This window comes from Rhinoderma darwinii, chromosome 5 (assembly GCF_050947455.1).
Source record: "Rhinoderma darwinii isolate aRhiDar2 chromosome 5, aRhiDar2.hap1, whole genome shotgun sequence".
Taxonomy (NCBI): Eukaryota; Metazoa; Chordata; class Amphibia; order Anura; family Rhinodermatidae; genus Rhinoderma; species Rhinoderma darwinii.
In genome coordinates this window covers 119,346,669-119,373,962 of record NC_134691.1, presented here as the reverse complement: position 1 = coordinate 119,373,962, position 27,294 = coordinate 119,346,669, and the positions used below count along the sequence as shown (strand labels likewise).

The window sequence follows — 27,294 nt, the reverse complement described above, 5'->3', positions numbered from 1 at the left end:
GGTTCGAAGGGATGAGAAAGGGCCCCTCTTGTTTAATGGCTTAGATGCAGTGGTCACTATTGTCCGCGACGTCTAAATAGTTAAACGGCAGGGATCGGCGATAACTAGAGCAAGGTGTCAACTGTAATAAACAGCTGACACCTGCTGCGTATGGAGATTGTTCAGGTCTGCTCTATACTATTCCCTTAGACTACGATGTACACGAACGTCAAATGTCGGGAAGGGGTAAGGGAGGAATTTCTAGGAGTTTATGAATTTCTTTGTGTATTTTGTACGTTTCTTAATTCTAGATAAAACTGCAAACCGGTGTACTAAGATGGACATACACAAAGCAATATTTGGTAAATGTACAATCACAGGCTGTTTTGGAACAGAACATAGAAAATATTTAATGTTGGCCTGTGCATGCAATTTTCTTCTATAACAAACTAATACCATTGGAAAGAAAAACAAAATGTGCTTTAAACATCTGTACAAAATACCTATGGTCTGCTCATATTTACACTTCAGCCTGTCACAGACAAGCATTTGCAGCTGGCACAGATAAGTGCGCCACACTTTACATACATGCACAAGAACTGTAACAATGTATATACATAAAGTTCACAAGCCTTAAAAAAGAGAAAAAACAAAAATAAAAAACACACAAAAGTTGTCCGACTGGAATGTTAGAAGCATTTTCACTCAAGCCTCTTTTTCAAAGGCAAATAATAAATAGATACCTGCAAAAAAAAATAAGGCCACATTATTAAAAAATAATTAAAATTACAATACAGTACAATTAAACACAACAGAGAAAGATTGGTTTTCTTCTCACCCAGAAATATGTCACATACATAGACAACTTCTAGAGATATATCACTAATATTTAAGAAAACATAGGTGAAAATCCCTCTGATGCTGTATTAGGCCTTGTTTACATCTGCGTCGGAGGCTTTGTAAGGGGCCTCTGTCTGTCGCAGATCCAGGCAAGATTACCATAAACAACGCAGCATGCTGCGCTATTGTTTCCGGTAAAACCACGGACACCCCGACTGAAACCATTAAAGTCAATGGGTTCCGTCGGCCGCCAGTGGTATCCATGGTGCAACAGAAGTCTCTCTTCCGGTTTGCCCTTGTTCTACTTCTCTGGCGGAGCAGAATGAAAAGACCAGACACAGATGTGAACATAGCCTATTTTGTAGTATGTTCATCACATACCAGAGAGTGTTACTCATGAAACCTATTAAAATAACTAATAAAGACACAGATTAAACCTAGGAGAAGACAATAATTCTGGATCATGAAATAACTTCAAAGCATAAATTATGTACATTAACAGGTGGTCTTTAATTCCATCTCACACCATGCAACTATAAAAAAAAAAAAAAAAAAAAAAAAAAAAATGCTTAACGTTAACAGCAAGCAATTTATCACGGGGAATGTGCCGTCCAGCATACTATTATGACTGCATTTGGTAAATCAGACCAATAAAAATGCCATTTACATTAAATGCTATTGCAAACACACGCTAAATGTAGCCAGAAAACCATACGGAGACCTCGGTGCACTGCTAGAAATGTACATACAGCTCATGTATATGTGATCAGCAATACTTAACAGATCTGCAATGTTTGCCATAAAAAAAAAAAAAGAAAAGAACCCCCTACTTCCTCAAGTGCCCCATTAAACTAATTATCCTAGAGCAAAATGGCTAAGAATAGTCATTTTGGGAAGGCGCAACATTTTGTCAATGTAGCATTAACCCCTTTCCGCGCGTCAGGAGGGGGGAGTATGGAGTGGGCTCACGGGCTGGCAAGAGTGACGGCTGTGTGTTACAGCCGACATGTCGGGGTAACAAAACGGGATCCCGCTCTAGCACGATCCCGCTCATTTAATCTGTTAAATGTCGTGGTCAATAGCGACCGCGGCATTTAAATTACTAGAAACGTTTCCCTGTAACGTTCCAATGCTCTCCCAGCGACGTGATCAGGGGGCGCCTTTCGTTTGCATGGCAGCGTGATGAATGTCCCCAGGTCCACCATCTTTGTACTCCTCTGTACTCCTCATAGGAGGCGGTCAGTATCACGATATACTGCAATACATTAGTATTGCAGTATATTGTGCAAGCAATCCAACGATCGCTGGTTCAAGTCTACAAAATTGTACCAATGAAAACCACAGATTGTCTCACAACAAATAAGCTCCCACACAGCTCCATTCATGAAAAAATAAAGTTCTGGTTCTCAGAATATGGTGACGCAAAATGTGCAGTGTGTTCCAAAACTCCGCACAGCTTACATATGCCCCCACGTTATAAATTGAAATACCAAACAGAACTACTATCATGCTAAATTTGCGATCCAAGAGGTGCTTCTTCCGTTCTGAGCCATACAGTGTGCTCAAACAGCATATATGGCATCGCCATACTCGGGAGAACCCACTTAATATTGAGATATTGGTCTTCAGTGGCACAAACTGGGCACAACATATAGTGCACTAAAATGGTATATCAGCGGAAAATTGCAATTTTCACTTTGCACCATCCGCTGTGCATTAATTTGTAATGAAGAAACACCTATGGGGCAAAATGCTCACTACCCCCCTTAAAATGCCTTAAGGGGTGTAGTTTCCAAAATAATGGTCACATCTTAAGGGTACTATTTGACCTCAGAGCCCTGCAATTGTGGGTCAATGCTGTGAAAATCACCAAAATAGACCAAGTGCGCATGAGCCCGGTCATATGTCCAGGCGAATGATAAATGCCATGAGAGGTATAATTTCCAAAATAGGGTCACTTCTTGGGGGGTTCCACTGTACTCTGGTACATTAGGAGTTTCCAAATGAGAAATGGCGCCCAAAAACCAAACCAGCAAAAGCTGCATGCCAAATAGCGCTCCTACCTTTCTGAGCCCTGCCGTATGCCCAAACAGCCGTTTATGACCACAAATAGGGTATTGCCATTCTCGGGAGAAATTACAAATGTTGGGGTGCTTTTTCTCCTTTATCCCTTGTGAAAATTAAACAATTTAACTTTTTAGTGGAAAAAATCTTGATATTCATTTTTACGGCCTAATTCCAATAAATTCTGCAAATGACCTGTGGGGCCTAAATACTTACTATACCCCTAGATAGATTCCTTCAGGGGGTGTAGTTTCCCTAATGGGGAGTTCCTACTGTTTTTGCCGAGCAGGAGCTTTGCAAATGCGACATGGCACCCGAAAGCCATTCCAGCTAAATTTTAGCTCCAAAAGCCAAATGGTGCTCCTTCCCTTTTGAGCCCTGCAGCGTGTCCAAACACCGGTTAATGAAAACACATGGGGTATTGCCGTAATCGGGAGAATTTTTTCAAACGTTGGGGGTGCTTTTTCTCTTTTATTTTAATTTTCAGCCTCGTTCCACTAAATTCAGCAAAGAACCTGTGGGAATTCCTTGAGGGGTGTAGTTTGCCAAATGGTGTCTTTTTTGGGGGGTTTCCACTGTTTTGGCCCAAAAAGACCTCTTCAAACCTGACATGGTGCCTAAAATATATTCTGATAAAAAAGCTTTGCTTCTGAGGCCTGTGCTTCAGTCCAGTAGCACACTAGGGCCACATGTGGAATATTTCTAAAAACTGCAGAATCTGATTAATAAATATTGAGTCGCGTTTCTCTGGTACAACCTTCTGTGTTACAGGGCAAAAATTGAATAAAACTGATTTTCTGCAAAAAAAATTATTAATTAATTTGTAAATTTCACCTCCACTTTGTTTTAATTCCTGTGAAAAGCCTAAAAGGGTTAAACTATTACTATCTGTCTTACAAACAGACACATTTAAATTTAGAATAAATGCAAATTTTCTCTAGATTTTGTTTTTTTTTCACAAATAAATACTAAATGTATCGACCAAATTTTACCACTAACTTAAAGTACAATGTATCACGAGAAAATCACAGAATCGCTTGGATAGGTGAAAGCATTCCAAAGTTATTACCACATAAAGTGACGTGTCAGATTTGAAAAGTGGGTCTGTGCCCTAAACATGCCAACTAGTCCACGTCCTTAAGGGGTTACCTTAAAATATCTTATTTGCTGTCTGAGATCTAATGCTAAGCTCCAAATTAGCTATAAAAAAAAAGTAGAGTTAAAATAATAAATTCTGGGTGACTGCAACCGCCACTAGATGGCGCTTACTGCTTATGATTTCTACAGTGTACTCATTAACCACTTCCCGTCGTAAACAGCTTTCAGTTTTTTTGCGGCATAAGCTGTAGTTTTTAATAATACCCATTTTGGTGTAAATGCGACGGTTTGATCACTTTTCATTTCATTTTTTGTGGGGGTTAAAGAACGATATATTATAATAGTTCAGACTTTTACGGACGCGGCAATACCAATTACATTTATTTATTTATTTTTTTACTATGCTCTAGGGGAAAATGGGAAAAGGTTTTTTTTTTGAACTTTTAATATTTTTATTTTTTTTTTAACACCAAAAAAAAAACTTTATTTAACTTTTTTTTACTTTTTTTATTAGTCCCCTTAGGGGACTTCAACCAGCGATCGTTAGATTGCTTGCATGATATACTGCAATACTAATGTATTGCAGTTTATTGTGATTCTGACAGGCACCTATTAAGCCCTGCCGGAGGCAAGGCTTTATAGGTGTACAAAGATGGCGGACCTGGGGGCGTTCATTAAGCCCCCAGGCACCCATAGCAACCATCGGCCCCCCCCCCGCGATTGCGTTGCGGGGGGCGCGATGAGCTGTTAGAGGGGGTCGCCCTTTCTGACGATTTAAATGCTGCGGTCAGTATTGACCGCGGAATTTAACGAGTTAAACTAGTTACTCTGAAGTGTCGGCTGTAACATACAGCCGACACCGTCATCGTATGGAGCGAGCTCACTGCGTGAGCCCGCTCCATACTTCCCCTACCCGACTTTGGCGTATGGATACGTCAAGTGTCGGGAAGGGGTTAATAAAAACAGTATACATTAAGCTACACTAGTGGTTGCAAGTATGCTATATTTTAAATCAATGGAGCTCTTAATCAGAGCTCAAACTGCTAAACTAATATGTTAAGATACAGTGAAGGAAATAAGTATTTGATCCCTTGCTGATTTTGTAAGTTTGCCCACTGTCAAAGACATGAACAGTCTAGAATTTTTAGGCTAGGTTAATTTTACCAGTGAGAGATAGATTATACTTAAAAAAACAAACAAAAAAAAAAACAAAACAGAAAATCACTGTCAAAATTCTATATATTTATTTGCATTGTGCACAGAGAAATAAGTATTTGATCCCCTACCAACCATTAAGAGTTCAGCCTCCTCCAGACTAGTTACACGCTCCAAATCAACTTGGTGCCTGCATTAAAGACAGCTGTCTTACATGGTCACCTGTATAAAAGGCTCCTGTCCACAGACTCAATTAATCAGTCTGACTCTAACCTCTACAACATGGGCAAGACCAAAGAGCTTTCTAAGGATGTCAGGGACAAGATCATAGACCTGGACAAGGCTGGAATGGGCTACAAAACCATAAGTAAGACGCTGGGTGAGAAGGAGACAACTGTTGGTGCAATAGTAAGAAAATGGAAGACATACAAAATGACTGTCAATCGACATCGATCTGGGGTTCCATGCAAAATCTCAGCTCGTGGGGTGTCCTTGATCCTGAGGAAGGTGAGAGCTCAGCCGAAAACTACACGGGGGGAACTTGTTAATGATCTCAAGGCAGCTGGGACCACAGTCACCAAAAAAAACATTGGTAACACATTACGCCGTAATGGATTAAAATCCTGCAGTGCCCGCAAGGTCCCCCTGCTCAAGAAGGCACATGTACAGGCCCATCTGAAGTTTGCAAATGAACATCTGGATGATTCTGAGAGTGATTGGGAGAAGGTGCTGTGGTCAGATGAGACTAAAATTGAGCTCTTTGGCATTAACTCAACTCGCCGTGTTTGGAGGAAGAGAAATGCTGCCTATGACCCAAAGAACACTGTCCACACTGTCAAGCATGGAGGTGGAAACATTATGTTTTGGGGGTGTTTCTCTGCTAAGGACAAAGGACTACTTCACTGCATCAATGGGAGAATGGATGGAGCCATGTACCGTCAAATCCTGATTGACAACCTCCTTCCCTCCACCAGGACATTAAAAATGGCTCGTGGCTGGGTCTTCCATTTACGACAATGACCCGAAACATACAGCCAAGGCAACAAAGGAGTGGCTCAAAAAGAAGCACATTAAGGTCATGGAGTGGCCTAGCCAGTCTCCAGACCTTAATCCCATCAAAAACTTATGGAGGCAGCTGAAGATCCGAGTTGCCAAGCGACAGCCTCGAAATCTTAATGATTTACAGATGATCTGCAAAGAGGAGTGGGCCAAAATTCCATCTAACATGTGTGCAAACCTCATCATCAACTACAAAAGACGTCTGACTGCTGTGCTTGCCAACAAGGGTTTTGCCACCAAGTATTAAGTCTTGTTTGCCAAAGGGATAAAATACTTATTTCTCTGTGCACAATGCAAATGAATATATATAATTTTGACAATGTGATTTTCTGTTTTTTTTTTATATATATATAAACTATCTCTCACTGGTAAAATTAACCTAGACTAAAAATTCTAGACTGTTCATGTCTTTGACAGTGGGCAAACTTACAAAATCAGCAAGGGATCAAATACTTATTTCCTTCACTGTATTAGTTAGCACAGAATTTTAAACCTGAAAAGATGGTGTTAGAAAAAAAAAAAAAGTGTACCTGCAACAGGTAAATTACAGGGAGCACATTAAAGGGGTTGTCCCATCTACCTAGGTCTCATGGCCACCGCTTCCCTCCACTTGCTGGTTTACTGATGTATATGCTGGGTGGGACTCAATTTGATTGACAATTCAGGCCAGCGGCGATGTGATGTCGTCGCGCCGATAGCCTGAACGTGAGTGCTTCCGATGCCGCTTACTGCGAAAGACCTGATAAGTACCTGGCAGCTATGTGCATGGTAAGCTGTATTCAATGGCTCCAGCGCTGATGCTGCACATGTCCTGGAGTAGTCTATACAAGTCTACGGTGCTGAGGAGAGGTGGCCGAGCCGAGAGATAACGCACAAGGAAGCACGCTCCTGAGTGTAGTTCACATCCGTGATACGCGCGTGAAAATCACACGCGTCGCACGGACCTATGTAACTCAATGGGGCTGTTCAGACAGTCCATGATTTTCACGCAGTGTGTGTCCGCTGCGTAAAACTCACGACATGTCCTATAATTGAGCGTTTTTCGTGCATCACGCACCCATTGAAGTCAATGAGTGAGTGAAAATAACGCACGGCACACGGACGCACTTCCATGTGCTGCGCGTGATTCGCGCAACAGCTGTTCAAGAACTGAAGGCAAAAATAAAAGCACCTTCTTCATTTCGGTTTCTAAACAAAAACTGAGTGTCATAATGATGCCATAAGCATGAAAATCACGCAGCCACGCACCAAACACTTATGACAAAACGGAACTGCAATGCGCAAAAAACGCTGCGTTTTTTTGCGCGTGCAATACGCACACGTTCGTGTGAATTTCACCTAATATAGTGGAAATCACAACACAGTGAGAAGACTATTTTTGAAAAATAAAAAAGTATTTACTAAAGTACTTAAATTTAGTCTAGCGGCCATTTTAGAAAGGATTAAAGGTGCTGGGAATAACCCTTTAACAAACAGACTGAGGTTATGAAGAGGTCACTTATAGAGTAACTTAACTCTTTGTTTATCCAAAAATCAATAGTACAAACTTTTTAATATATCTTATTATAGAAAAATACCACTGTACTTTTCAAAGTCCACTCCTCCTGCCCCCCTCCCTCCTAACTATACACTCACTGAATATATTGATAAAATTTGTACACAGGAATCCGTACACAGAGATAGGGTTACAGATACTGCCCCTAGAAGACAATAGAGAGGGATGGGACCTGCTGGAGGAAGACAGAGAAGAGACAGACATAGACGTCCTGCAGCTTCTGGTAAGGGTTTTATTACACCCCAATGCTGGATTCACAGCTACAATGAACATTACTGCTGTATGTTGTGAGCCACGCGGCTTCTATACTTGTGTATGTGTGATAGAGATAGGGGAGCAGACTCTCATGGCAGACATCATATTGGCACAATCTGCTGTCCCTCTGGAGCGGAGATCAGGGAAAATTGTCAATTAGAAATAGAGCCTGCAAAGGGGAAAACTGCTGATAAATGCCATATACGTCCAAAAGTAATTTATACATCATACCGGACTCCTCTTAGGCTATTCAAAATGAATCATATTCTCTGTACCTTCATGTCCTGTGTGGATGTGCCCCTCAATACAAAACTATTGGTCAACTATCATTGACTTTCTTAAAGAGGCTCTGTCACCAGATTTTGCAACCCCTATCTGCTATTGCAGCAGATAGGCGCTGCAATGTAGATTACAGTAACGTTTTTATTTTTAAAAAACGAGCATTTTTGGCCAAGTTATGACCATTTTTGTAGTTATGCAAATGAGGCTTGCAAAAGTCCAAGTGGGTGTGTTTAAAAGTAAAAGTCCAAGTGGGCGTGTATTATGTGCGTACATCGGGGCGTTTTTAATACTTTCACTAGCTGGGCGCTCTGAAGAGAAGTAACATCCTCTTCTCTTCAGAACGCCCAGCTTCTGACAGTGCAGATCTGTGACGTCACTCACAGGTCCTGCATCGTGTCAGACGAGCGAGGACACATCGGCACCAGAGGCTACAGTTGATTCTGCAGCAGCATCAGCGTTTGCAGGTAAGATCGACTTATACACTGGCTCTGTGGAAGCCTCTAATATCACTGTCCATTTGTGCCTGCCCATTTCCATATGCAGCAAGAGAAGATTTTACATTTACTCTCTGACATGTAGAATGGCTGGATCTTGGGCTAGGAAGTCGCTATCTGCATAATATCGGTATCGTTGGAATTGTAGTGAAAGGCTCTATTCAGCCGTGCAAAAAATTATTTTTAGGCAATGTCATTGGAGGTACGCTTTAAGGATAGTAGTAGATTTTATTACCATTTCAGCCAGAAGGTCAAATCTATAAAATAAGTCCTATAAATACCAAATTAAAACAAATGTTACTGTATATGCTCAAATAAAACGGTCAAAAATGCAGTGAAAAACAAACAGACTGATAGAGGCATGAAATAAAAACTGCAGACAGAACTTTGAAAGGTCAATAAAATCAAAGCTGCACTATAAAGCTGGTCGGGGAACTTATGGAGTTAACAATAACAAAACCGAATTCTGAAAACCAACCAGTAAATATCTCAAGAATGTATTAGGATTTCGGAAATCACTTACTTGTGGCATCCCATTCAGATTTGCTTAGAGTGCCCTTAAAAAAAAAAAAAAAAAAAAAAAAAAAAAAAAGAAGGAAAAACTAGTTAGAATATAGATCTTACCAACGCTGTATTCTTTTAGACATCAAGAGCACAAACAATGGAACTACTTACCAATGGCAGTTTTGCTTTACCACCTTCCTTTAAATTTCTAGCATGTTTATAATCCTCTTCGTCGTTTGAAACTAAGCTTGAGTTAGGAGCTGGGGGATATTGCTGCAATAAAAACGTAACATGCCACGTTAAAAGTAGTTGTCCAATTCAGAAATCCCATTTTCATATATTTTATAAGGGGATTCTGAGTGAATAGAGGGGGTCTTCCGTTCAGAATCCTCATCTCTTGCCCGGAGGACGTTTACAAAGTGCGTCTCTTACTCTGCAGGACCGGTCCTGTATTGCACAGACAAGCCGTTGATTTGAACGAACACTGTGTAATGCGTAGTTTTCCCTGTGGAGGCGATGTGAAATTGAACATTTACTGCCAGGTTCCCCCACAAACAGCTAATCTTTGGGGGTCCCAGCAGGGGGGACACTTTATGATCAGCTTATTGTCAAGCAGCTCTTCAAGTAGGGATTGTCACCCCCTTTTTAAAGTAATTTCTTAAAACTGATTAGTAACAGAGTTACAAAAATGTTTTCCCCCCTGATCAGTATTTTCCCATATCCCCAGTTTAGGAAACCTTCAGAAACCTTTATACACGAATGTGTAATTATATTAGCAGTATTACCTATAAGATTTACCTAAAGGCTACACATACACTTTTGAAGACTGAATTTATAAAAAAAAAACAAAAAAAAAACCAATGTTTTATTTCATTTTTAACAACTTTTGAATTGGGGTCTTTATTAAAAAATGTTTTTACTTTTTGAGATACAGGTTCTATGTATCCTGTATACATAGAATATGTATCTTACAGTCAAAGCCAAATCCGTCAGGTCAGCGGGACCGACGGCTTCGGTGAATGCTGATCCTGCGTGTCTCTGACATGGAGAATCCAGCTAGTATAGATCACATCTAAGTTCATGAACGTGATCAATAACACTCCCTATTGCCTCTCTCATCTATCCTGTTGGATCATACCCCCACTGCATGTACCCTATCCAAGTATCCTCAACGAAGACATTTCTACTCCACCTGCCCATGGCATGCCGACCTTCAAAATACACCAAAAGCCTTTGAGCATATGTGCATCTTCCGGTCTTCCACACGTGGTCTCTACAATAGACAAAGTTCTAATCTCCCAACTCATTTAAGAATGAACTAGGTAGACAGACAATCTACAAATGCCCAAAGTGGTAGATGCTTTTATTTATCTCATAAAATGGAAATTGCAACCAAAGCCCAAGAGACAATGCTTTAGTCTAAGGACACCTTTGACTTATAAAAAAAATATTTTTACATATGTTAGTGGTTAAAAGAAGTTTTCTTTTCGTCATGCATTTTTAGACCCCCTAATATTCAGTTTGCAAGCTGCTCTAGTTTCTGTCTTTTCTCCTGTGTACTTCTCCTTCTAGTAATACATGCTGGATGTCAGGTCTGACTCCAGGATGCTGCGATTCCTCCTCTGCTCTCCTTCCTATCTACACTCGGATACTGACAGCCTGTGGAACTGCTGGGTATAACCACCAGAAAGTAGATGACTCCCCAGCTATCAGGAGCAGTGGACTTTTTTTTTGCACACGACAGCAAAAAACCTCCGTTTCTGCGTACCGCAATTGCGGTCCGCAAAAACGGAGCCATTCACTTTCATTGAACACTGACACCTTTCCGTAGCACTACGGAAGGGTGTCAGTGCCGTGGAAATGTTCCGGGAATTATGGAACATGTCCGTTCTATCGCATTTTGCGGGCCGTGCTCCCATACTTTGTATGGGAGCACGGCCCGAAAATGCGGCTGTCAGTCAGCGGCCGACCGTGCCCGCAATCGCGGGCTGTGATTGCGGGCACGGTCGTGTGCATGGGGCCTTACCAATTGTTTACAGGAGTAACACAGACTCCACAGCAGCAAAATGGTAAGTATTTTTTTGAAGACCATTTTTAAAGTTGCTTACTTTTTCCATTTAGTAAAACAAATGTGTAAAAAAATAAAACGTTAGTACAAAGGTGTACATTGCCTTTAAAATCCTTGCACTGCACATCAGACCTCCTGCCTATCATCCCCCACCAACTGTATGCATGTGCGATGATTCAGTACTTGCCTCATTTCTTAGACTGCTTTATTCCTGGGGTGCTCCTCATTACCGCAGCACTACTACATTCTTTCCAATTCACTGGGCTTATCTACGCCCCTCCTGCCTCGTACACGGTCACCTCTCTTATTTCCTCTCCCCTTTGTCTCCCATCCTATGTTTGCTTAATTTCCTACAGGTGCACGCTGTGTATAATTGGGGCTGCCCCTGGATGGTCCTGCCACTCATGACTGCTGACCCGGTTGCATTGCTGAATTTGTCTCCATTCATGTTAAAACGGTCTATGCATCCTGTTCTCATTGTATTTATGCCTAACAAACAATGAGGCCCTCCCCAAAATTTTTGTTCTTTGCTGCACTCTACCTCTGGGAAACTTCCCTTTTTGCCTTTTGACTCTTTCTACTTTTGTATCTTTTTGTACCGTACATTACTCCAATACTAAAATTGTATTTCTGTTAACTCTAAAAAATTTAAAAAAATATATATAATAAAAAAAATATACATCACACACACACATATATATATATATATATATACACACACACATACATAGATATACACACCCACACACACATACACAAAAAGATGTAAAATAAAAGAAAATTACAAATAAATGAAAAACATCAAAGCAATAGTTCCCTTAATATTCTCCTCTACTTTGATCATACTTTATTTCTGCAAGACTTCTACAAGACATTTGAGGACATTGCAGAAAATCCTACAGACTGAAACAGAGGGGCAAATTTTTGTTCTGTTCACGTTCATAATTTTTTTTTCTAGGTTTAGTATTCCTTTAAAGCCCCACTGCTCTTATAGCAGAAGAACAGTTTTACAGTGCTCTCATTACATGATGCCCATGTTTTGCGCTGGCAATGTAGGAGTTACACCAGAGGGCTGTGCCTGAAGTGGCTCTAAAGGTGCCCATACACATTAGATGAACATTGTCCATACCGACCAAACAACATGTATGGGGGTGTCCCAACAGCAGATGTCTGTGAATGAGGGATCGAGAATGTTGGATTTCAACATGCCTGATCCTTCGCTTTTATTGGAGATAAGCCATCCGGCAGCAGATTATTATTTTTTCCCCACTGAGTACACGAAGTCAAGCGCACATATGAATGGGGGTTCGGGAGGAATAAGCGGTCGTTTGGCAATCTATCTAAGGTGTATGGACACATCTAGAACTAGTTAATAGAGGTAGGGTTGCCAACCTATCCCCCAACAATCAAAAGAGGTTGTCTGGTTTGCAGACCCAATTTTTAATTCCCTTATTAGGACAAAACGAGTTAATAGAAGGGGGTCCCTCATTCAGAACCTAAATCAAATACAGTGTAAAGTGGCTACAAAGAGCATCTCTCTCTGTCTTACCTCGAGGACAACACAACTCTGTACATTACACTGTTCAAAACATTTGCAATAGTGGCTCTGCAGGTGAATTAAACACTTGATGCGGGGTTCGAATACAGGTTACAGCTGATTGCTGAGGGTCCCAACAGTGAGAAGCCCCTGAAAATAAGCTAATGTTAGGTTGTCTAACAAACAAAAGATTGAAAAAAGCACCCTTATAGGATATGCCTGAGGATAGACCAACTATTAGTGGTAACATTCAAGACTACCAAACATGGATAAAGATGAAACGAAAGAGAAAGCAGGGGTTAATCTATAATTCTATGCAGGTAGATGGACAAAAACAGTTTGGAATCCTATTTGAGATTTCTGTCTGTGGTTTGCTTCCGGTTTCATTTTTACAGGTTTGCCGATTCTTTCTGTTTTTTAAATGGTTTTATATTTTGTATGTAGCATATAAAAAAGTTTGGTCTTTTCATTCCCGTTTTTTCGTATCCCTTTCTTATTATTTTGGGTGTGCGCAATTTTGTACATGTGCTTTTTCCTCTCTCCAAGTAATCAGAGGCATTTATGACATATCTACAGTATATGTCAAATGTCATATAGATGCGGGTACCACCTCTGGGACCTGCACCTATCTCTAGAACGGGCCCCCCTAAACCCCCCTTCTACTGCTCTGTGTTGTGGCTGCAGCGTGTGATTCCCAATCGGAAACAGCGTATTCCTCTGATGGAAAAACCCCTTTAAGGCAGATGTTCACTTTCAGTTTATCTTGACTACTATGCAATAGAAAAAAAATCCTTAAACTGATAATTATAGCGTTTTTATCGGTCTAATCATGTATTTGTAGGGTGTCCTGAAATGATATATTGTAATTATATTCGCATTAAATTGATAGCTACTGAAGCACTTATCTTTCGCGTGTAGAACCATTACCGTTCTAATTCATTGTCTGTAGCAGAAAACATGCAGATTACAGCTATAGTTATTTCAGATAACCTCTGCTTTTCTTGACAAGCACAAAAAAAAAAAAATAAGAATAAGAATAATAAGAAGAAAGGATTTTCTTCCCCAGTGAACAGTCCTGGGCTTATATTTTAAAGTGGTTGTCCACGACCGGACAACTGATGACCTATCCATAAGAGGTCATCAGTATATGATCGGCGGAGGTCCGACACCTAGACCACGCACCGATCAGCTGCTCCGGATGTTTTAAAGGGTATGCAGTAGTTTGAGCCAGAAGCAGATGGCTCCGATCGCTGCATAGCGGCCGTTCTGCAGAACTGCTGCTCTGCTCCTATTCACTTGAAGCCATTTGCTTCCGGCATGGACTTCCGATGCCCGGATGCGGCTGATCGGTGCAGGGTCCGGGTGTCAGACCTTCACCGATCATATACTGATGACCTATCCTGTGGATAGATCATCAGTTGTCCGGTCATGGACAACCCCTTTAATGCACCCCTGAATTTTTTTTTCAGGTTTTACCTTACAAATCTAAATCACACATGCTTTACCACAATATGCTCCGCCACTAAATCAAGTTAACAAATTACCTCCAAAGCCTGCATTTTTCTCAGCAACATTTTCTGTTCATCATTTTTGACCTTCTCTTCAAAAAATTCCTGAAAGGTCTTCTTGTAAATTAGTTTCATTTTATATTTCTTGGCCATTCTGAAAAATAAACAGTTGTGATACTTCCCCCGATGCTCTTTAGCATAAAATCCATCACTTGCCTATTCTTATTTTACTTTAGTCTGTTTTTTTTTTTTGTTTAGAGAAGAAAAATGAAACATAGTGACACCTAATGGCCACTTACAGAACTACAAACTTTTTTTTATTTCAAGTCAATGTGACATATGCAAAACGGTCAGAAAATAGGATAAGGACATCTGCTTTAAGTTGGTAAACAGGTTACAGCACCAGTTTAGGGTCACGGATTATGAGCCGATAAGAAACCGGTATCAAAGGCTGAAGACATGAATCCAGTATATTAAGGATTGACATATCATGAACAGTTCTGCTTGATTTTAGCTTCGTACTACAATAAGGAGCCTGAACCACAAAATACTAAAGGCTACTCTACAATAAATATAGCATTAAAAAAATATAAAAATCACATACACTATAAATTATTAAGCCACAGAAACTTACTCTACAAGCGCTGGAAAGTACACCAGAAATTCAGGGACATTAACCACACCTTCTAACTTAAAGTCATATTTGCATCCAAAAAGTGGGTAACTTCCTTTTTCCTGAAATGTGACACTATACACATCGTTCCCAAATGAGTTTTTATCAGAAGCTTCAAGGCGTTTCCTGTAAAAACAAAAAAGCATTAACTTAAAGGGGTTGTCCGGGAATACATTTTATTTTAATTTTAACTTAGTCATATTTAAAAACAATTGTAATATAGTGTCTGCTTACCTGTGCCAGCGTTCTCCTGTTCTGATCTGCCGTCACGTGACCGCACCCAGGGTTAATTTTTTATTTCCTGTGAGGTGCCGTGTCTTTGCTCAGCCAGCACTTCCGGCTGAGAAAGGCACGGTGCGTCATCAACTACATTTACAGGCAGTGGGCCGGGCAGATGTTTCGTGAACTCTTCAGAGCTCCGCCTCCTCTGGTCCCGCCGCCTGTTGATGTAGTGGATGACGCGCCGTGTCCTTACACAGCAGGAAGTGCTGGCTAAGCAAAGACACGGAGCGTCATCAATCTTAGTACACGTCCCCTCCTATCTAGTCGTCCACGCCTCCTCAGCCCTCTTCACACTCGTAGTTCCCGCACTGCCTCGTCGTCTTGTCTCTTCCCTAACACACTCCCTCCTCCTTTTATCTTGTCCTCCACGCTCCCTCCTCCTCTATTGTCCTCCTATCGCTAACGGCCCTTTTTTTTATTTATTAGCCTAATTACTATGTGCAACATCCTGTGAACATAGAGGGGACATGGCAATATGCAAATAGCTGAGATGCTTTGGAGGAAGGGGGGATGTAACTGTCTCCGCAGATACAGCAAGGGATCATGGGTATGGTGGGTTACAAGACCGGAAACAGCCAGGACCAGAAGCAAAGGATGTAAACAAACAGAAAGAGCAGCAGTGACAATGGAGATCAAACAGAAACTGGTTAGAAGGTTAATAGGGGGTATTAGGGAAGGCAAACCAAGGCTGGGGGACACTTTTTAGATTTATTTTTTTCTCCCCCTGGACAACACCTTCAAGGTTGTAACCGTAAACTATAAAAACAAAATTATAACTGCAGTGATCCCAAGACATTGTGCACATTAAAGCCATGACCCTGCTTTCAAAAGTAGTGAAATAATTTTCAAGAAAAGTTTTTAAAGATAAAACCATTTACATTCATGTTTATATAGGAGGTCTACAGGTAAGGAGTACTGCTGATAGGATACCGAAGTAATTTCAAGAATTGGTGTGGTGGGGGGGGAGAGGACTGTTCGTATCATGCCAAAATCGATTTGATTAAGGATCAAAGCCGCTACCCCTACGTCCCTAAAAAGGCAACTATTTTATCCAAATTTCAAATGACTTCTATCTGCAATTCATAACGGTACAATTACTACAGCTCTCTTTTAGCTTTACAAATCCCAGCCTCTACCAAATTCCTTAAAAATTAATTCTTGCCCTGTGACGTACTAATGTCACGAGAACTATGAGGTTCACCTGAACGACGTAATAGTACATCTCAGTGATCCTCCTGTGCCCGCCCCATCATTTGTATTATACTGCCAACACCCTGCTCTAACGGCGATCACGTCAATCTTGGCCGTTTAACCCCTTACATGCTGCGGTCAATGCTGACCAGGTCATCTAAGACAGATTGAGCCCCCCTTTTACCATCACCACAGGACTGCTGTGTGTGTATAAGCAGATTAACCTCTGCCAGACAGGCAGAACACTTTGCAATAGAGAAGTATTGCAATACATTTTAGAGGCACTCAAAGGCTCACATGCTGCAAGTAAAAAAAAAGATTTAAACCAACATGTACCCCAAAATAGTACCAATAGGAGCTACAAACAATCCTGCAAAATGCAAGCAACCATACAGCTCTATCAACAGGCTCCTGGAGTGCAGCGACAAAAAAAAAAAAAAAGTATAAATTTTTTTGGGAACAAAATAAGTGTTTATTATACAAAAGTAAAAAAAAAAAAAAATAATAATAATATATATTTAGTCTTGCCGTAACTGTAAAGACACAGAATAAAGCCATCATGTAATACACCGTATACATTATAAGTACCTCAAAATAGTGCTATTAAAAAAAAATTTACTTGTCCTGAAAGAAAAAAATTAAAAAAAAAAGTCCTTATACGTCTATCAAAAATTACATTTTATAGCTTTGGAAATGAGAAGAAATAAATATATTGCCGCCGCCCTTAAGGCCCAAACTAGCCGGCTTCCTTTAAGGGTTAAGATATTGTTCTATGCAGTCAATTATGAGGGACACATGGATTTTGTGTCCGCAAAAACAGGGCCGTTCTTCATGCATAGGACAGGCCGTGTTGGGTCTGTGGTTTCCATGTGTCATCTGTTTTTTCTCGTCTGTTTCTCCTCTGAAAGCAATTCTTGGTTTTACTTTTCTTCTCTCCGGTTCTTTAGCAATTGATGCATGAAAAATGGACAGCATACAGATGTCGTCCGTGTGCGGTCTGTGTTTTTCACGCACCAATAAACTTCAATGGGCGAGTCTGATCCGCAAAATTGGAACAGCATAGGACACACGGTGAGTTTCACCCAATGTACACTCGCTCCGTAAAAAAACACTGATGTGTAAATAGCGACTTTAAAAATTGCATTAGTCGGTGTGCTGTCAGTTATATAAATAGAGAGCCCACGGACGTGAAATACGATTGTGTGGATAAGGCCTAAAATGAAGGCATGCTAGAATTCAAAATGACCATACCAGGAAAAGGGGGGGGGGCCACGACAGCATGCAGCAAGAGGAGGAGAATATGTTATCTTCCTCCTGTCACTATATGACAATAGAGGACCCCATTGGGAGGGATAACATGAACTTTTGTTGACGTGATCACCCCCCTTATTAAATCAGAGCATAGGTGCTCTCTGATTGTTATATATGGAGGGGGGGGGGGGGGAATTCCCAGAAAGAGTTTGACTCGATGACCCAGAAATTTAGAAGCATCTGAATTACGGCACTAAATAAGTCGTACCAAACACTGGCACACACAAGCATCAACAGAGTTTATACATTTTATGCCGTCCCTAATCTTTATGGTAAAATTCACTGACTGCTTCTCTAGTGATACCAGTTAAACACTAGAGAGGAATGTCTAATACATTATCTGATAGATGGAAAAAGATTTCAGTCAGAAAATACATTTTTCAACCACGATAAACTCCGCCTTAGTTTGAACAGGGGGATAGAAAATTCTCTCTATATAATCCCCAATTTAATTTGCATTGGTTGGCCTTTTACGGCGGTTTTAGTGTTCCTATAACACACGCACGCTGGACTGTAAACGTGTGGTATGTATAAACTCCTCACATCTTACCGATTTTTGCCTAGTACATTTGGTTCACATAAGGGGTCTGCTTTAATATACCTGGTAGTTGCAAAGTTTAAATTTCATGCAATTTGTGCTTATAATTACGAATAGATGTAAAGTCGCGTGAAGATGGATGTGGGTATAAATTATATAAATTGTATTTTTATACACCGTATGTGTAATGACAGAGATAGGGAAACAGACAAGTGAGACCTAATCTACCCGCCACTCAGTCCCTGCCTACTTGCAACGACCCGCCCTAGGCGACGGGGTACAACTGGGCAACGGTCCCTACACTCAGTAAGTGCACGACAGACAACCAGACGAGGTGCCAAACGCAGAGCAGAAGAGTAGTCAGTAAGCCAGGGACAGCCTCAGGAGGCCAGTGGAGGAGATCAGCACCCTTGCGAGTGAGGTCCGTAAGAGGCTTAGCGATGACCGAGAAGTTAGCAATAAATCTCCTGTAATAATTAGCGAACCCCAAGAAGCACTGTAACGCCTTCAGGGAGGCAGGTTGGACCCATTCCGCAACAGCCTGGAGCTTGGCGGGGTCCATGCGGAATTCATGAGGAGTGAGGATTTGACCCAAAAATGGTATCTCCTGCACCCAAAACACACATTTTTCGGTCTTCGCAAACAGTTTGTTTTCCCGAAGGACCTGGAGCACCTTCCTGACATGCTCAATGTGGGAGGACCAGTCCTTGGAAAACACAAGTATGTCGTCAAGGTACACTACAAGAAATACCCCCAGGTAATGTCTTAAAATCTCATTTATGAAATTCTGGAAGACCGCGGGAGCATTACACAACCCAAAGGGCATGACGAGGTATTCGAAATGACCTTCGGGCGTGTTAAACGCAGTCTTCCACTCATCCCCCTCTTTGATGCGGATAAGGTTATACGCCCCCCGTAGATCAAACTTAGAGAACCATTGGGCCCCCTGAACCTGATTAAAGAGATCAGGATTCAAAGTAAGGGGATACTGGTTCCTTACAGTGACCTTATTCAAGTTACGGTAGTCAATGCATGGCCTAAGACCAACATCCTTCTTCCCTACGAAGAAGAAGCAGCCAGCACCTACCGGAGAAGTAGAGGGGCGAATGTAACCCTTGGCCAGGCATTCCTGGATATACTCTCTCATGGCTTCACGTTCGGGACAAGAGAGATTAAATATCCTACCCTTAGGGAGCTTAGCTCCTGGTACCAAATCGATAGCGCAATCGTATTCTCTATGAGGAGGTAACACTTCAGAGGCCTCCTTAGAGAAAACATCAGCGAAGTCCTGAACAAACTCAGGTAGCGTGTTCACCTCCTCAGGGGGAGAAATAGAATTAACAGAAAAACGTCAAGCATTCATTACCCCATTTGGTAAGATCCCCAGTATTCCAGTGAAACGTGGGATTATGCAACTGCAACCAGGGAAGGCCTAAAACCAAATCGGACGATAATCCCTGCATCAACAGTACAGAGCACTGCTCCAAATCCATGGAGCCAACAAGGAGTTCAAAAACAGGGGTATGCTGTGTAAAATAACCATTAGCAAGAGGAGTGGAGTCGATACCTACTACAGGGACAGGTTTAGGCAAATCAATCAAAGGCATAGCTAGAGACATAGCAAATTCCAGACATGATATTAGCAGACGACCCTGAATCCACGAAGGCACTGCCGGTAGCAGACCTACCACCAAAAGAGACCTGAAAGGGAAGCAAGATTTTATTACGTTTCATATTTACGGGAAATACCTGTGTGCCCAAGTGACCTCCCCGATGATCACTTAGGCGCGGAAGTTTTCCGGCTGCTTATTCTTACGCCTAGGACATCCCCACAATAGAAGCAGAGACCATTCTTCCTGCGGAACTCTCTACGTTGTTGGGGGGACACAGAGGCCCCGAGTTGCATAGGTACCTCCGAGTCTTCCGTGGAAGAACGAAGCAACGGAACCTCGGGAGGCATCATGGGGGAGTCGGAGGAGAAAACACATAAACGTTCACGTTGTCGTTCCCTGAGACGTCGGTCAAGTCGTACCGCTAAAGCCATAACCTGGTCTAGGGAGTCAGAAGAGGGATAGCTAACTAGCAGGTCTTTCAGGGCGTTCGACAGACCCAACCTAAACTGGCACCTTAAGGCAGGGTCATTCCACCGAGAAGCTACGCACCACTTCCTAAAGTCAGAGCAATACTCCTCAACAGGTCTCTTACCCTGACGTAAGGTCACCAGCTGACTCTCGGCAAAGGCAGTCCTGTCCGTCTCGTCATAAAGGAGTCCGAGAGCAGAAAAGAAAAGATCAACGGAGGAAATTTCAGGGGCGTCAGGAGCCAAGGAGAAGGCCCATTCTTGGGGCCCTTCCTGGAGCCGGGACATAATTATACCCACCCGCTGGCTCTCAGAACCTGAGGAGTGGGGCTTTAAATGAAAATAGAGCCTACAATTCTCCCGAAAGGAGAGAAAAGTCTTCCGGTGCCCTGAGAACCGGTCAGGCAACTTGAGGTGGGGTTCAAGAGGTGAGGGACACTACCATGGTAGCATCAGGCTGGTTGACCCTCTGAGCCAGGGCCTGGACCTGTAGGGAGAGACCCTGCATTTGCTGAACCAGGGTCTCAAGGGGGTCCATAGTGGTGTGAGGGACCAGGGTAGAGTAGGTATATGGGCTTGTGATTATGTAATGACAGGGATAGGGAAACAGACAAGTGAGCCCTAATCTACACGCCACTCAGTCCCTGCCTACTTGCAATAACCCGCCCTAGTCGACGGGGTACAACTGGGCGACGGTCCCTACACTCAGTAAGTGCACGACAGACAACCGGACAAGGAAACACAGAACAAAGGGAAACGGGGCAGTTGCCCACGGCAACACCGTGAGCAACAAGAGTAGTAAACGAGCCGAGTCAAACCAGGAGAATACGAGGTGCCAAACGCAGAGCTGAAGAGTAGTCAGTAAGCCAGGGTCAATACGAAGCAGGGAAGTCCGTAAGCCAGGGTCAATACGAAGCAGGGACAAGTAGTTCAAGAAGCTGCAGCAGGGCCAGGAAACCAACAGAGAAGAATCACAAGCAAGGAGGAACAGGAAAGGCAGGTATAAATAGACAGAGGGCGGGAGCTAGCTCCGTCTGGCCAGGCTGTGATAGGCTGTCCCACTCATAAGCCTGCCATCCTGAGTGGTGGAAGATGGAGTCAGTCTCACAGACATAGAAGCAGATGCAGACTGATTACCTATGGGCGTGGATACAGAAGCTCTGCCTGGCAGATCCTTAACAGTATGAGAACATAGTAGCGGTTTATAGTATATATTTTTAACATATTTGCGGATGATTGACAAATATTGCATGGCCTCGGTTTCAACATTTTTGGGAGCACAAACTGTTGATGGTAAATATGAATTTAGCACAACGGTTTGTCACAAAGTTACGTGAAGGTGGACATGGCTGTCAACAGTTAGTCAAGACAACAGCAATCAGGATGTCTGCTTTAAGAAAAATAGATAGATGTTGGAGGTAAACTCGCTTTTCAAGGTGTATTTTGTTTTTTAAATTTCCTGCTTAACCCCTTAACACCTTTACGACAAAGGACGGATATATCCGTCCTATGTAGGCGCTAGTTCTCGCATAAGGATGGATATATCCGTCCTCTGATTGCGTGGGTAATGCCACTGTACCCCCATTAAGGGGTTAATGAACAGGCCCTTTTGCGCGTTAATGGCCAAAGATTTTTTTTGCTTTTTCACGGTCACATTCGTAAAGTTTTTTTTTGCTCCGTCGACATAGCTGTATAAGGGCTTGTTTTTTGCGGGACGAGCTGTATTTTTTAAATGCACCATTTTTGGATGCATGTAATATATTGATGAACTTTATTTTAGGATAGAATTGAAAATAAACAGCTATTCCAGCATTGTTTTTCACGTTATAAATTTATGCCATTCACTATGCGGCATAAATAACGTTCCCTTTATTCGATGGGTCGGCACGATTACAAGGATACCAAATATATAAAGGTTTTAGGTTTTCCTAGGTTTGCAAAATAAAAACCTGTTTAAAAAAAAAATTTGTTTGTGCATCGCCGCATTTCAAGAGCCGTAACTTTTTAATTTTTCCGTTGACGTGGCCACATGTGGGCTTGTTTTTTGCGGGACAATGTGTAGTTTTCATCGGTAGTATTTTGGGGAACATGGGACTTATTGATTACATTTTATTTTTTATAGGGGGCGGGGGGAATGGGAGAAAGGATCTTTGCAGTTTTTGGCGGGTTTTTTGTTTTTTACACCGTTCACCCGGTGGTTTAATTACTGTGTTAACTTTATTGTTCGAGTTGTTACGATCGTGGCGATACCATATATGTGTATGTCATTATAAAAAGTGATTTTATTATTTTTACTGTAATCTTTTTTTTTTTTCATAAACTTTATTTAACGGTTTCACATTTATTTTTTTGGTCCTACTAGGGGACTTCACCTTGCGATCTTCTGATCGCAGATATAATGCTTTGGCATACTTAGTATACCAAAGCATTATGGTCTGTCAGTGTAAAACTGAATCTATTAGGCCATGATCCGGGCCGAATAGGCAGTTGCTGAAGTAGACCTGGGGGCCTTTGTATAACAGCCGTGCTCCTGCCACCGATTGCGTGGGTATACTGGCAGTGCCCAACCAATCATAGGAACGAACACATGCTTGTGACAGATATATCACGTACTGGTATGCAGTAGCCATTAAGGGGTAAGTATGAAACGGTCTCACGGGCTGAGCTCGCTCCATACTCAGCGGGTGACAGTAGTGTTATAGAGCCGACACTTCACTGCAACGGGCGGAATCAAAGATCACTTTGATTCTGCCTGTTTAACACCTTAAAAGCCGCGGTCAATCGGCCTAATGAAGGCCCCCAGATCCGCCATCTTTGCACTCCTTTGGCAGTGCTTCAAAGTAGGCTGTCAGAATCACGATATACTGCAATACATTAGTATTTCAGTATATCATGCAAGCGATCCAATGATCGCTGCTTCAAGTCCCCTAGGGGGACTAATGGAAAAAGCGTTGCTTAACCTGCTCAGTGAAAGACGTAAAAAAAATATATATAAAACATGCAAATTGCTGTTTTTTGGTCACCTTAGATCTCCAAAGTAAAGGAATAAAAAAAAGTGATGAAAAAGTCGCAGGTACCCCAAAATTGTAAAAGGTGAAAACTACAGCTTGCCCCGCAAAATTTAAGCCCTCACATCTCTAAATTGATGGAAAAATAAAAAAAATATGGCACCTCGAAAACTTTTTATTTTTAGCAAATAGTTTTATTTTTTTTTAAAAGTGGTAAATGATAAAACAGACATATAAATTTGGTATTGCCGTAATCATATCAACCTGCAGAAGAAGGCGAGTATGTCGTTTTGACTGCCTGACAGATGCCGTAAAAACAAAACGCCAAAAAATTGTGTAAATCGCTGTTTTTTGCCCATTTCACCTGACAAGTATTATTTTTTTTCAGATTCCCAGTACAATATGCGGTACAATAAATGGTGCCATGAAAACTACAACTTGTCCCACGAAAAACAAGCCCTCATATGTCGATGAAGAAATAGAAAAGTTATGGCTTTTGGAAGGCGGGGAGAAAAACCCCTCAAATAGTCTTTAAGGGGTTAAAACCAGATTTTGGTATCTTCAATTCTGGTTACGTATGTTATGAAGGTATGTGTATGTACACATAGGCGGTATGTATGAACTCTATATATTGAACTGTGCTTTTTAGGATGTGGGGTACATCGAGTTTTCTGCTTGGGTCACACTGTTGGCCACAATTCTGAAATCGTATTCATTTCTCTGAAAAGTTACAATGAGGCCCCATGTACACGAACGTAAAAACGCCCGTAATTGCGGGTAATAATTACGGGTCCATAGACTTCTATTGGCCACGGGTACCTTCCTGTTTGCTTACGGGAAGGTGGCCGGGCCATTGAAAAATATAGAACATGTCCTATTTCAGGCCTAATTAAGGCACGGGCAGGCCCATAGAAGTCCATGGGGCTCCCGTAATTATGGGTGGCTACGTGTGCGCACCTGTAAATACGGGAGCGTTGCTACGCATGGTACTCACGGTCCAGCGGTAGTCACTGTCCAGGGTGCTGAAAGAGTTAAACGATCAGTGCTGGGTAGAGCATAGGGGCTGCACTGATCGGCAGTAACTCTTTCAGCACCCTGGACAGTGACTACCGCTGGACCGTGAGTACCATGCGCGGCGCGCACAATATAGATTTGTAATGTTTCCTTCAAAAACCCGCAAAAAAAAAAAGTTCATACTTTGATTGGTCAGCGTCATACACTTTTCTTTACAACGCCCACTTGGTTAAACGAAAAAAAAAACACCAAGTTGGGCATTTAGAAAAAATTTGTATAAATCTAAAAATGATCAGAACTTTGTCAATAATAAACTTTTTTTTTTAAAAAACAAAAACAAAAAAACAGTAGTTATCAGCATCAAAGTGTTTATTACATTAGGAGATAGGGAAGTATTAAACTGGTGACCGAGCCTCTTTAACCCCTTCCCTCTTTGGCCACTTTTGACCTTCCTGACAGAGCCTCATTTTTCAAATCTAACATGTTTCACTTTATGTGGTAAGAACTTCGGCCCTAATCTTTTGCCTGGACATTTGACAGGACTCAGGAGTGAGAGAGTACCATGTAAAATTGAGGCCTAATTTGCAGATTTACAAAGTATTGGTTCACAATTGCAGGACTCTGACGTGAAATAATAAAAAGAAACCCCTGAGAAGTGACCCCATTTTGGAAACTACACCCCTCAAGGCATTTATTAAGGGGTGTAGTGAGTATTTTCACCCTACAGGACTTTTCCATAAATGATTGCGCTGCGGATGGTGCAAAGTAAAAGTTAAAATTTTTCCCTAGATATGAGATTTCAGTGGCGTGCCCAGCTTATGCCACTGAAGATACACATCCCAAAAATTGTTAAAAAGGTTTTCCCGGGTGTGGCGATGCCATATATGTGGAAATAAATAGCTGTTTGGGCACGCTGCAGGGTTCAGAGGGGAGGGAGCACCATTTGGCTTTTGGAGTGTGGATTTGCTTGGTAGTAGTTTTGTTTGAGTATTGCTGGTGTTTCCGTTTATAATGTAGGGGCATATGTAAGCTGGGCAGAGTACATCAGGGGCATAGTCAGGTGGTATAATAATTGGGTTAAAGTGTCGCACTGATAAATGTCCTTCCTTATCCCCCTTTTGGTCCACACTTCGCACCTTTGCAGTTTGGGGAATTTTTTTGGGAAGTGTTTTCCTGGCATAATACGGGCACCGTCGCTTACCGGAAGATATGTTGAGCCCTCCTCTTACTGGTTCACTAATTTTAGGGCCTTTAAAATTTGCATCTTGAAACAGAAGAAATGTTCCCCTCGGGCCGGCACAACTGCATATTTTTATTTCCTGTCACATTGGAGCCTTAACTAATTTTATTTTTTCATAGACGTAGTGGTATGAGGGCTGCTTTTTTGCAGGACGAGCTGTAGTTTTTATTGGTACCATTTTGTGGTACATGCGACTTTTTTATCACTTTTTATACTATTATTTGGGAGGCGAGGTGACTAAAAAACTGCAATTCTGGCATCGCTTTTTTAATACAACGTCCACCATGCTTTATAAACTACATGTTAACTTCATTCTGCGGGTCAGTACGATTCCGGCGATACCTAATTTATAGCACTTTATGTTTTACAACTTTTTGCACAATAACATTTCTTTTGTAGAAAGAATGTATTTTTTCTGTCGCCAAGTTTTGAGAACCATAACGTTTTCATTTTTTCGTCGATGGAGCTATATGAGGGCTTGTTTTTTGCGAGATGAGCTATAGTTTATATACGTACCATTTTTGGATACGTGCGACTTTGTGATCACTTTATTCCAAGATTTGTAGGGCAAAGTGACAAAAAAACTGAAATTCTTGGGTAGTTTTTTACGACGTTCACCGCATGAAATAAATAACATAATACTTTTATAGTTCAGGCTGTTACGGACACAGCGATACCAAATATGTATGGTTTGTTTATTTTTTTTTTCAATAATAAAGAACTTGATAAGGGAAAAGGGCGATTGTGTTTTATTTTATTACTTGAAACTTTTTCTTATACTTTTTTGCAAGTCCCACTAGGGGACTTGAAGGTCCAACTGTCAGATTTTTTTTTTTTCCTAATACATTGCACTACCTATGTAGTGCAATGTGTTAGATCTGTCAGTCATTCACTGACAACAAGCCGATTAGGATTCGCCATTGTTAGGTCTCCTGTGGCCATAGCAGCAGTCGTTAGCCCCGATTGCATGGCAGGACTGGCGATCTGCAAGCAACCTCTAAGATGCAGCGACCGCTTTTGATCACTGTATCTAAGGGGTTTGTGGCAGGGATCGGAGCTGGCTCCAGTTGCTGCCGTTACAGGTGGATGTCAGCTGTAACATACAGCTGACATCCACTGCTGGTGATGCCGGCTCAGGAGGAGACGCCAGCTCAGCTCCTGAACCGGCGCCATCTTGCCGTCGGCTACGGAAGCCTTTCAGGCTCTGCCGCCGGGCGGGTCCTGGAAGACTTCCGTGCTAGGCATACCGGGAGGCCAATATTAGGCCTCCGGTTGCCATAGCAGCCACCGGAACCCCTGCAATTTCATTGCAGGTGTTCCGATGAGCTGCAAACAACTTAAATGCAGCTGTTAAAAATGATCGCTGCATTTAAGGGGTTAATGGCGGGGATCGGAGCAAACTTCGGTCCTCGCCATTACCTCAGGGTGTCGGCTATAAGATGCAGCCGACACCTGGGGACGGTGGTACCGACTCAGCTTCTGAGCCTGTGTCCATTATTTGTCGTATGAATACGGAAAATACGGGAAGCACTGGCTTTCCATGACGTATCCATACGACA

The 27,294-nt window shown here is 41.9% G+C and overlaps 1 protein-coding gene across 4 annotated transcripts in view; it reads right to left on the bottom strand.

Annotated features, from left to right (window-relative positions):
- Positions 1-363: 363 nt before the first annotated feature.
- RNMT (RNA guanine-7 methyltransferase) overlaps positions 364-27,294 on the bottom strand; it is a 66,649-nt gene continuing 39,718 nt past the window's right edge. For 3 of the 4 annotated variants that reach the window (XM_075826467.1, XM_075826466.1, XM_075826468.1), the window contains exons 7-11: positions 15,033-15,197; positions 14,435-14,552; positions 9,457-9,558; positions 9,305-9,338; positions 364-722 (exon numbers count right to left, since the gene is read on the bottom strand). In XM_075826467.1, coding sequence (XP_075682582.1) covers positions 685-722; positions 9,305-9,338; positions 9,457-9,558; positions 14,435-14,552; positions 15,033-15,197 — 457 coding nt within the window. In that variant the 3' untranslated portion in view covers positions 364-684. Of the gene's footprint in view, positions 723-9,304; positions 9,339-9,456; positions 9,559-12,902; positions 13,041-14,434; positions 14,553-15,032; positions 15,198-27,294 lie in introns of those variants that run through there. The other variant, XR_012847648.1, reaches the window with a different exon arrangement.